General features: G+C 36.6%; 1 protein-coding gene across 7 annotated transcripts in view; it reads left to right on the forward strand.

The window, feature by feature from the left end:
* Positions 1-12,875, forward strand: part of PTPRK (protein tyrosine phosphatase receptor type K) — a 603,479-nt gene that overhangs the window by 482,331 nt on the left and 108,273 nt on the right. For all 7 annotated transcript variants that reach the window (XM_060190490.1, XM_060190487.1, XM_060190488.1 and 4 more), the window contains exons 12-13: positions 8,137-8,410; positions 11,285-11,321. In XM_060190490.1, coding sequence (XP_060046473.1) covers positions 8,137-8,410; positions 11,285-11,321 — 311 coding nt within the window. The remainder of the gene's footprint in view (positions 1-8,136; positions 8,411-11,284; positions 11,322-12,875) is intronic.

Genomic DNA, 12,875 nt, shown 5'->3' on the forward strand with positions numbered 1-12,875 from the left:
GGGAATAACCCAGACTGAAAACACAATTAGGGCTGAGAGTAGCTCCTAGTCTTGAAGAAAATCTATGAATAAAATGAACTGTTTACCCCACTCACCTGACTCAGGGCCCTTATATATTTATATGTTGCACAGGAGCCTGTGTAACCTTTGAGTCCTTGCTGATGTGAGCTCACAGTTCTTTGTCACATCTATGAACATTCCTAGCTTCACTCATTTCAGGAACAGTCTTCCTACAGTGCAAGGTAGGATGGCCCAGCCTGCCTTCAGAGAGTGGGGCAGTCCCTATCTTGAACAAAGATTTAATTATCAATTTGTTGATCATAATATCTCTTGCTCTCCAGCTATTTGCACTTTAAACATACAGTCTGGTTCTCTGTTGACTTCTGATTTCTGTAAAAAAGAACTATACAGAGTCTGAATGAACAAAGTTCTAATTCTTAGCATTAACTTGAATATATTCTATTTCTAAAATGTCTCATTCCTTTCATTCCCATTTCTTCCATTTTAGGATGTTTATGTTAATATTAATGGTCTATGTTTCCCCCCCTTTACTTTCTTCATGTAATCCAACTCTCTACACAGCCATTGTGAATACTCTTGACATATTATATGAAGTTACTATAGTATAATATAAGTTAGTATACTACTTGTATAAAATTGTATAATATTAACTACTCTCTTTAACTTAGCTCATTGTCAAAACTGTGAGAGTGATGCTCTCACATTGTAAAAATCTACACTTTTCCTACTGAGGTTAATATCATATTCCTTCAAATAAAAAAAAAATGTTTTCTCTATCTCACTAAAATTTGAAAAAGAAACTTTGCTGTAAATGTCTGTTAGTTACAATTTTAGGGTAATTTGTTATGTAGGAAGTGATAACTATAATGCAAGGACCCACCTAACCGAAAATGTTCTATACTTCATATTTCTGCTTAAAGGACATTTTGTCACATGTCTTTCTTCAACATCATATAACATAGAACTCTCCATTCCTATCTGTTGGGTAGTATGCCACCTCCCCCTGGCTTCTGCTTAACCATATGCCTATATAGGGATTTACTGATCCAAAGCTTTGATCTATTTACATAAATCACTTTTACATAAAGCACTCCAGGGCATTGGTGGTTCAGTGATAGGATTCTCGCCTGCTCCACCCCCTCCTTGTCACACCCTGATCCCTTCTTTGTCACACCCTGATTTTCACCAGTCACTTTTCTCTCCACCCTCTCTATATCACATCCTGTTTCCACCCTACTTGGAGAGTATAAAAACAGCTGCTCTTCTGATTAAAGACACTTGGAAATTGCTTTCCGGCTCCGAGAGTTCCAGAGTGTATCTCCTGCGGAAGTTGGTGCAGCACGAGTTCCTGATCCCTCTCCCACACAGCAGCCTAGATCAGCTCCAGTTGAGTTCTCTCCAACCCAGAGAGCACTAGCTCGGGAAGAAGTACCCTCAGGCTATCCCGGCACCTATCATTCCCTATTCTCCTTTACCTTAAAAGGCTTCCTTTGGTGTACTTGTTTCCTCGTTTCTAATTGTGTGACTATTTTGAAACCATTTATTTTTATTTCCATTTTCCATACTAGAACATAAGTTTCATGAGAGTGAAGACTTTCACTACTATTTTTCACCACATTGGAGCATGATTTAGTGCTGTGGTATCAGTCCTTTGTCTCTTTCTGTCTGTAAAAGTCCACCTGAAGCAATGAATCTCTAGTGACCAAAATAATAATAACAACAGCCCATAGCAGTCTGTTGCAGGTAGCAACAACTTACTGTCCCACCTTCAACATTTTAAGTCATTGAATCAGAAAGATCATCTACCACTAAGTATCATGAATTCACTTTTGAGGTAATAGCAAAATATTACATATATTTCCTTATAGACTTACATGATGAAAAGTCATTGTTTTGCTTTCCTCAAAATTAAAAGTAATCAGATATCAATATGTAACATAGATTATAGTAACTTGAATTAACTTTACTTTTTTAACCTGGAAAAAACATTTTGAGTATGGAATAAAGATTCATATTAGCAATGTACTGATTTTAAGTTAAATAGTTTTTTTTTTTTTTTTTAAAGTGACCCAAGAGGTGGCTTGGTGAATAAGATGTTCTCTCTAACATGAGATCCCAAGGTTAATGTTTGGCATCATATGTGCCAGTGATGCTCTGGCTCTCTTTTTTTTTTTTCTCTCTCTCTCATTAATAAATAAGGTGGGTTTTTTTGTTTGTTTGTTTGTTTGTTTTGCTTCCAGGGTTATCATTGGGGTTCAGTATCTACACTACATATCCACTGCTCCTGGAGGCCATTTCTTCCACTTTTTGCTGCCCTTGTTGTTATTGCTGTTGTTGTTGCCAGATAGTACAGAGAAAAATCGAGAGGGGTGGAGAAAAATATAGACACCTTGTAGACGTGCTTCACGGATTATGAAGTGATCCCCCCCCCCTGCAGGTGGGGAGTCAGGGCTCTAATCGAACTGTCCTTGTGCTTCGCGCCATGTGCTCTTAACCCACTGTGCTACCGCCTGGCCCCCACATTTTTATTAAAAAATAAGTATTTAATTGGTTAAAAATGAACTGGCAAAATAGTTCATCTGGACAGTGTATCTGCCTTGTCATGCACAGGACCCATGTTTGAGTCCATCCCCCACAACAGTGAAGGAGAATTTGTTGTGTTAGTATCTTATCCATCCTCCCTCTGACTCTCCACCTGAAAAAGTCAACTCAGAGCAGTAGGGCCTTGATGATGCCAAAAAAATAAATGACTTAAAGAAATGAATAAAGAAATGAAATATTGGTAAAGTAAGTAAAACTATTCAGGTGAATTTGGAATATTTTATATTGCTAGAGTACTAAACTTAAGCAATAGTTAAACCTAGCCAGAGTTACTGTGATTGGGTAATTAGACAACCATGAAGATAAAAAAGCACAGGTCCGTCTAATGTAATCAGTCAAATCACTTCTAATTTGATTTCTCGTTCCTTGTTTTCTCTCCTTTAATTAATTTGTATTGATAAGTATGAAAGTAGCAAGTGAAAATAGATGAAGAAAAGTAGAATTATGTGTTTAGAGAATAGACTACTCAGACCAATTTTATAGTGAGGAAAATGAATTTTCTTTTAAAAATGAACTTTTATGATTTTTCAGTGCAGAATTCCATCTCAAGTTCAATGTGATCTCTCTTAAAGAGCACATTGCATCTTTTCTTCCTTCATACACTCCTGCATTGGCAGTTTGCTTTGCTCCAATTAGACCTGGAGAGATAAGCTGCTTTGCAAGAAATTCTTTAATTTGTATTGTACAGCCTCTATCAATTTCTATAGAACTAGTTAAAATTAATTACACACTAGATCTCCTAATTTTTTCTGGAGGTGTGGGTAATTGACAATGAATAGATTTTTTTTTAAATTTAGGTTAAGATTAAGAATACCTTTTTAAAAGATGGATAATTTTCCTTAAAGACTGAGAAAAAAAATTCAAGGTTAGACTTGCTTGTGAGTGCACATGTGTAAGTCTCTCTCTCTACCTACCTGTCATATATGTGTGTGTGTGTACCCATATCCACAGAATATGCAAATGTTTAAATACAAATATGAATTCTAAATTTAAAATAAACAGTAATAATGATTAGGTTTTCTTAGTAAGTCATTGATCAACTATGATTTTTTTTTTTCCCTCTCCAAGGGTTATGCTTATGTATTTGCTGTTTGTTGCTTGGTTGGTTGGTTGGTTGGTTGGCTGGTTGGTTTTGCGAGAGCACTGCTTAGGTCTAGCTTATGTTGCTGCATTTAATTGAACCTGGGACTTTGGAACTTCAGTCAAAAGAATCTTTTTACATAAGCATTATGCTATCTACACCCACCCAGTTCTGTATTTATAACAGGAGAATGCCTCTCTGTGGTTCTTTCAGAGAACACATAGTTTGTCAGTAGCATTACCAGGATAGAGGCTAACATAACAGAGAGAAAAAGAATGATGCAGTCCACATGATTTTAAATTGCTAAGACCATTGTCATAGTAATTTGCCCAAATCTCATTTTCTGACATTAACATTATTACAGTTTCGGTCCTCTTTCTTCCTTTTTTTTTTTTTCTTTGTATTTTGGGTCATCTCTGGGACTGCACCAAACCAGAATGAACTGAAAATTTTCAAATAAAAAAACACAGAGAGAATCAGAGAGGCATTGAGAGGAAGGAAAGAAACCACAGTGCCAAAATGGCACTATTAATGGAGTGGGATCTAGGCAGGAACCCTAGTCACACATGCAGCAAAGCAGTACGCTATCCAAGTGGTCTGTTCTGCTAGCCTTTCTGTCCTATTGTTAAACAAAAGGAGATAGAGGCCAACTTACCAATTTCTTAGTAGCATTTTGATAGAAATAGGGATCTAAATGAGGAGAAATGAAAATCCTTATTCAACAAAATTCCTTCAGTTTAATCCATGAAGGTCTTTTTCTTATAGGTATAATTATGTTTACATTCAATTAGAAATTTAAGGGCAGGGCAGTAGCATACCTGGTTGAGTGCACATGTTAACATGCCTATGTTCCTGGGTTCAAACCTCTGGTCTCCATTTGCAGGAGGGAAGCTTCATGAGGAGTGAAGCAGGGCTGCAGGTGTCTCTCTTTGTCTATTTGTCTGTCTGTCTGTCTGTCTGTCTGTCTACCTGTCTACCTACCTACCTACCTACCTACCTACCTACCTACCTTCCCAACTCAAATTCTCTCTGTCCTATCAAATATAAGAAAGGAAAGAAAAAGGGGGAGTGGCCCGGGAAGTGGCGCAATGGATAAAGCTTTGGACTCTCAAGCATGAGATCTTGAGTTCGATCCCATGCGTCAGAGTGATGTCTGGTTCTTTCTCTCTCCATCTTTCTCATAAATAAATAAAATCTTTAAAAAAAAAAAAAAAGAAAGAAAAGGGGGGGGATAGGGTAGTAACACACCCAGTTAAGCTTACACATTACCAAGCTCAAGGACCCAGGTTTGAGACCCTGCCCTGCACCTGCTGGAAGGATGCTTTACAAGCAGTGAAGTAAGTCTGAGGGTATCGTCTCTCTCTATCTTTCCCTCCTCTCTCAACTTCTTTCTGTCCTATCTAATAAAAAAATAGATGAAAAAAGAGAAAAGAAAAAATAAATAGAGAATAAAAAGGAGGGAATGGCCCCTGGGAACAGTGAATTCATAGGGCAGGTACTAAGCCCCAGTGATAATCATGGTGGGAGGTGGTGCAGTGGATAAAACACTGGACTCGTAGGCATGTGGTCCTCAGTCCTGGCAGCACATGAACCAGAGTGAAGCCCGCTGTTTTCTTCCTTCTCTCACTCTCTCCCTATACCTATCCCTCTCAGTAATAAAGTATTAAAGAAAAGAAAAGAATTACATGCAAGTTGCTCAACTGAAAAAATTAATTTTAATTATCAAAGATTCATATTCTCTCATCTATTTATATGCACATGCTTCCTTACTTCTTTTTATGAAAATTCATTACACAAAATATTTTATTTCTGCTGGTGATTCATTGAATAGTGATTGACTGCTTTCTTATGCAGATTGAGCACAGAGCTAGAGACAGCACCCCCCAGATAGGATATATGCCTTGCCATGCATACGCCTCAGGTTCAGACCTAGACACCACATGGGAGATGCCGTGATGCCAGGGGAAGCTCTAATGCTGTGTTCTCTTCCTTTCTCCGCCCATACATGGATTCAAATGAAAAAAAGAAGTCAGCCAGGGAGTGGGAAATCACACTTATTCAAGGCCCAAGGCTCATAAATTAACAAATAGATAAATAAATTATATTTACCCAGAGATCAAACTCCAAGCACACAGCCTTATACACAATTTATTTATATTTAAGATTTTTTATTATTTATTTATTTATTTATTTATTCCCTTTTGTTGCTCTTGTTGTTTTATTATTGTAGATATTATTGTTGTTATTGATGTCGTTGTTGTTGGATAGGATGGAAAGAGGAGGGGAGAACATAGAGGGGGAGAGAAAGATAGACACCTGAAGATCTGCTTTACTGCTTGTGAAACGACGCCCCTGCAGGTAGGGAGCCAGGGGCTCGAACCGGGATCCTTATGTTGGTCTTTGTGCTTTGCACCACCTGCGCTTAACCCACTGTGCTACCGCCCGACTCCAAATTTATTTATATTTACCTTACATGAGATACCACAATGTAGTTTCTCACAGTACTCAGGAATTTTGAAACACATTTATTTGTGTTTATAATGTCAGCTGTTTAGGTGAGCATTTTTTTAAAAAATAGCCTTCAAAGAAGCAGTTTCAGAAACTAATAAAACTAATTTTATTATGAATTTTTCCCTTCCTTTTCTCTCTAAAATGATTACAACTATAGACAAAGTTTTAAGACTTTTAAGAAAGGTATGGGAAGGTTTAGGTTTGAACTTTACTAGGCCAAATGCCATCTGTTAGCACAATTTGTAACATTTTATTATTAACAACTCTAGAAGAGGGAGGAAGTCTATTTCCGTGGCAAGGACAGATTTCTGTCCATCTGTGCCTGTATTGCAGTGTGTCACTTGTGCTTTAGATCTTCATAGCTTTGAGCCAATGTTGATGCCATGGCAAGGTCAAGAGGTAAAAAAGCCTGTCAGCACATTCTGTCTAATGCCGTGACAACTGCAAACTAGCGCTTGAAGCCCCACCTCGAGCATGGCATACATTTGGCTTTGAAGCTGGATTTTCCACAGTATTTCAGAGGAAAATGTTAACTTTCATTGCTTAAAAATATCTGACAAAGAGTTTAATCTGTTGTGTTTCTCTGGTTAATATCAGTTTCCTTATTATGTTAACTATTTTCTCAACATCTAAAAATGTGTAGGAAAATGGTCGTTTTCTTACTTCTTTATTTATTTATTTATTTTTTATTTAAGAAAGGAGACATTAACAAAACTGTAGGATATGAGGGGTACAACTCCACACAATTCCCACCACCCGATCTCCATATCCCATCCCCTCCCCTGATAGCCTTCCCATTCTCTATCTCTCTGGGAGTAAGGATCCAGGGCCGTTGTGGGTTGCTGAGGGTGGAAAGTCTGGCTTCCGTAATTGCTTCCCCGCTGAACATGGGCATTGACTGGTTGATCCATACTCCTAGTCTGCCTCTCTCTTTCCTAGTAAGGTGGGGCTCTGAGGAAGCGGAGCTCCAGTACACATTGATGGGGTCGTCTGTCCAGGGAAGTCTGGTCAGCATCTTGCTGGCATCCGGAACCTGGTGGCTGAAAAGCCAAACAAATTGTTGAACAGTCATGGACCCAAAGGTTGGAATAGTGCAGATGAAGTGTTGAGGGGTATTCCCTGCATGCTCATGTGTACTTCTGCTTTCAGGTATATATTTTTCCCTAGTTTATAGGCACGTGTGAACCTATGCTCTATCTCAGGGGATCTGGACTATATCTAGGTTTGGGGACTTTATTGGGGAGTGAAACACCTGGAATGGAATTAGAGAATACTGTGAAAGGTAAGGTCTCACCCGAGTGATGAAGCTGAAGGGTTGTCATTCCACACGTGAAGTCTCTGGTCACAGTCTGAAGTGAAGCATGTTGGGGTGGCACTCATTGCGTTGATTAGGTTGCGATCCGCGTATGCAATATTATTTGATTTGAATTGAGAGCAGCATGCAGGAAAGTGGGCCCCACCCTAAGATTCCAGGACTGGGGGAAATATAGGCTCTATAGTGAAAATGTGAGGTTCCTGTTGTCTTAGGGTTCAAGAAGACAATGGATAGTTATTGTTATCATCACATTATTTGGTGATTGGGTTAACTTTGGAAAGTCCCTTTGTTAGAGTTTGGGGTATAATACCCAGCATCTTGCATATAGCTGTGCTACTGGTTGCTTCTGTTCTCCCGTTTTCTTATTTCTTTAGGTTTGAGGTTGGGTGAATCCAAGTTCATGTGAGATTCTGTGATTTATTGCTAAATAGCTAAGAACAAGAATGTAATCATTAAAAAAAAAAGGAATGTAGTCATTTAAGACTGTGTTTAAAGACATTTGTGTTGCATGTTAATATAAAATAACTCTTTTTTTGTTAGTGATGTTGGTGGTGAAAACTTCATATTTAAATTCCCTTAATGTGTACCTTTTTCTGATCTCAAAAAGTGCCTATCAGATTGTTGTGGAGGAGTTGCACCCACATCGAACCAAGCGAGAAGCAGGATCAATGGAATGCTACCAGATCCCTGTTACCTATCAAAACGCCCTGAGTGGAGGTGCTACATACTACTTTGCTGCTGAACTTCCCCCAGGGAATCTTCCTGAGCCTGCTCCCTTCACAGTGGGAGACAATAGAACCTATCAGGGCTTTTGGAACCCTCCTTTGGCTCCACGCAAAGGATACAACATCTATTTCCAAGCAATGAGCAGTGTGGAGAAGGTGAGCTTACTCCCGGACTTGTCTTTTTCACTGCCCTGAGGAAAAGCTATAGTCAATTTTTATTTGAGTTGTCAGAAAACTTGTGACATTTTTTTTTTACGTTTTCCTGTGTGAAAATGTGTAAAAAAAAAAAAAAACAAACAAACAAACAACAACAACAAAAAAACACCCTTGTGTGTGGGATGGGGTTGAGGGTGAAGGGTGTCTGTTCCTAACAGTGTACACTGTTTTGGATCTACTTTGTGGAGTTGAAGTTCTGTGCCAGTTACATTACATAGGATTCTTGTTTTCTGGTAATTTTTTCTGCTCTAACCTTCTTTAGGGAAGCCCACAAGAGCAATTGCAAGTAAAATGCTTGGATACAGTGGGTGTGCTGCTGCCGAGAATTCTGCCCCTAGTACATACCAGGCACTGTTCTGTCTTTGCTCAGTAGTGGCACACTTGAGAAGATTAAATTTACTGCAGGATAAACAAAATGCATGCTCCACAGCAGGTTAATAAATGCTTATAAACTTTTCAGGGGGTACAAGCCAAATAGTAAATAACAAGTAACAGTCCTCTGATTACAAAGTAATAGGACACCTGTGGTAGATCTGACAGAACCCAAACAGAAGGCTGCCTGGAGATGCCTGGATGCTGTGCCATTAGAGAAGGTTGTTTTCTATTTCCCTGGTTGCCCCTCCTTTTCCCATTTTGGACACAGTTGTTTTTGAACACTGCTGCTGATCCCAAATGAATATTGAAGAGGAAAACACAACAGGAAGTTAGAAACTACCAGTGGTTCCATATGTGGGGAAATAACCTGGCCTTTCACACCTCATGCTGCTCTCCTTGAAAGATTTTCTTTCCTAAAACTTATTATTTTTATTCTTTTCTTTTTTTTAAGAGAGGGATAGAAAGAAAATAATCAATGGTAAGCATTCACAACTTAAAATCCAATAAAAGAATGGCATTTTTATGTATTTGTGCCCATGAAGGAAATAGCTGGATTTGGGTAATAGAGTTACCAGATATATGGAGACCATGTGAAATGTGTGATGTATGACTGTAACAGACCTGTACTGAAATGGTTTAAGAGGATATTAAAACTACTTTTATTTTTTCTAAGTTCATAAGAAATTAAGAGTATTGATTTGCTGCCTTTAAATGAAAGGCTTATTTTTTCTTTATCTAAATGGTTGATTATTAGCATATTTTAAAGAAAAAAAAATTATAGCATCATCTAAGATGTACTCCAAAGCCAAAGGTTAGTCATGGTTGAAATCATTCTTCTCATTATCTAGTAGGTGTCTTTACTGGAAAAAACTCAGCCCTCCTGCCCCCCACCTTCTCATATATATATCATTCCACATTGCTAATACTAGACTTTTTTTTTTTAAGATACTGTATAAGTCATTTTTCCATTCTGGTGATTGAATAACAGTAGTAGAAAACAGTTCTGTTTGTATATTCATCTTTAGAGAGGTGAGAGATTTCAAATTAACTGTTATTACTTGGTCTGTGGTATGAGAGGAGTGTTAATGAGTATCTCTTACTTATAAAGGGTTTTCTGTGGCACTCTTTAGAAGCTTTAATATAAATTTTTTGCTTCTAATTGTTAATACTTCTACATGTGGTGCAATCAAACTACAGAGTGGTAACAATATATTTCACAGTTATCTTGGCAAAGGTTTTAAAAATTGACTTCTAACTGCAGAGACTGGTAATCTAGATAGAATTAATAGTGATTGCTTTTAAGACATCAAAATCCCTTTGGGTCTTTATGGGAATGCAAAACAATCTCTTGCAGTTCACCATGAAGGCTTCCAGTCACAAGTAATTGAAGTGCAAACTTTTCACTTTTTAGATATGATTCTTCCTCAGTGCTTTATTTTGTTTAAATTTAAAAACAAGAAATGCTCAAGAGAAAACTACAGACTCTTGGTTTGTCAGCCTGTGCAATTACTGTAGGTAGAATTATAAAAATAGTTTGAAGATAAATAGCCTCTGTTTTGTTCATGGGCTTCAATACCTTTTCCCACTTTAAAAGATATAAACGGCATGAACCAAGTTCTGGATGGGTGAGGTGCAGACCTAGAAGTGTATTTACATTTCCTAGTACTATTCCACAATATTAAATAAATAAATAAATAAATAAATAAATAAATAAATAAATAAATAAATAAAGGTAAGAAAGAAAGGAAAAATGTAACACACATGCCGTACTGGGTACACCACCACTAGCCACTAAAAGGAGAAGAAATGAAACAAAAAAAAGTTCTTGGTGCTTTCCATTTATATTTCTGCTTCCTCTGTGATATATGCCTATTAAGAGGAAGAAAAAGAATTCCACTGGAAAATATTTACCCCCCTAAATGCTAATTAATTAAAAAGAAGAAAATAATTGATACTTTATATTATAATTGTGATTCACATTTTATGATCTTTATAACTACTCCAGTTTAATTGTTTGCTACTTTCTAGCTTGTGGTTGTACTAGGATGTTTGGGATAGTATGAAATACTGAGTTTTGATCTCAGTGAATGAAGTCAAAATGAAGTTTATATTTGCAATTGACTGCAAATATAGTTTTCCTTCTGGTCATTCAAGAAGCACAATCAGTGCAAACAGAATGCTATAGTAATTGACCCATACAAAATAGCTCATTTCATTATAAAATGAAAGCAGATATTTGAAATTATTCTTAAAATTTATTTGTATATCTAAAATTCTTATGAGAATATACATTTTAAAAGTTGGTAGTTTTCATGATGCTTCCAATCTGTTCTTTACAGATATATATTCTAACCTCACTTTGATCATTATAACTATAGTTTATAAGACAGAAAGCATTATCTATACTCTGACCACTTTCTTTCATTTTTATTCTGTTAGGAAACTAAAACCCAGTGTGTGCGGATTGCTACAAAAGGTAAGAGTTTACTGGTTTGTTTTGTTTTGTTTTGTTTTTTTCCCCTCAAATTCCATTCACCAGTTTTCTAAAAATGAAAGAACTGCTTCAGGGATAATTAAATGTGGCACTTCCAAAACTGCCAGCCAAGTGTTCTGACGCATTTGAGTGTATTTAACACGTGTAGGGGGTGCTACTTTCCATCCTCAGTACTTGACTGGAGAAATCTTGTTATGAGAATAGGAAGGACTTAGAAAATCTTGGAAGCATTTATTTCTGCCATTTAGTGTCTCCATGGTGTTGCTCTTCTGACCAGCCAATATAGTAGAAGTTCAGCTACATTAGCTCAAAATGGAGAATTGCTTGTTTAAAGTCCTCTATTAATTTCTGTGTGTACACTCAAACACAGTGTACTAGCCTAATTCATACATATATAGGAAGCTGAGTGTAGAAACTGGCCCATATCATTATCAAGAAAGGCAGTTTAACTGGAAATGCATTTCTTATCTTTCACCTTTAAAAATGCTTTTATCTAGTCATTATCCAACAGGTTTTTATGATGGTTCATGGCCAGGATAATTTCTACCAACAATGCATATTACATAACTTTGCTGTCTTATTTCTTTAAGAGTATATATATATATCAGCTTTGGGTATTTAGAGCTCAGAGTAGCAGAAGTATCCCACATTCACTATGTTTATAGTTTTTCATTTATAAATGTTTTGATTGTGCCAACAAGGAAGAGAGATCTATTTGGTGTGTTTTAACAAGAAAAATCTGTCTGCTTGTAGAAGTAGGGCTCTGGCAGAGGTTTGGTGCTCTTTATGGTTTGTTGCCAGAATTACTATTAGAACCACATTCACGAGCAGTATTTGATTCACTTGGGATGGAAATAAATGGCCATATTCTGTTCATGCTGGCATCTTTCCTTTCATCATTTTTTCCCTTATCTAGTCATAATTCTGCCCAATTAAGTATTTGTACTTTACTCTCTATTTGTTAAGGCAATAAAGACATATTTCATTTGCCAAGTGAAAAGTTAAAAAAATACACTTTTTTCAATTTAAATTCTAAAATTTCTCATAATATAAAAAATAATCCATATTTAAGGGAAAGCAAATATAAGATGCATGTGATATACAAGCTTTTATTTTAAAAAGAGCATATAGATCAAGAGCTAGAATGAAAAGTTTTATGGTTTTAGCCGAAGATGTTTAGACATATATTATCTCTATCTTTCTAGATTTTAAATCAACCTAAAAATGAAAAATGGTCTCATATTAGCTCCTGAGAGGTCATGTAGTGTTTATATAGTTGAGCAAAATTAGGAGTAAATTATTCTGAAATGTTTAAATACCTTTCAATTTATTCTGAACTGTTTAAATCTCTTGCTTATTTATTTATATTTGCCTGAATTAGTAGTCAATTCCCTCTTTCAAAACAAGTCAATTTATGATGATAAGTAGCATATGATATTTGTCCATATGATAGTCTTAGCTACAGGACCTGATATTGTGAAAGCCAAATGTACTGTATGGTATAGAGAGAATGTGATGTTTTCATTGGTGGTAGCT

Source organism: Erinaceus europaeus, chromosome 4, assembly GCF_950295315.1.
Source record: "Erinaceus europaeus chromosome 4, mEriEur2.1, whole genome shotgun sequence".
In the NCBI taxonomy this organism is placed as follows: domain Eukaryota; kingdom Metazoa; phylum Chordata; class Mammalia; order Eulipotyphla; family Erinaceidae; genus Erinaceus; species Erinaceus europaeus.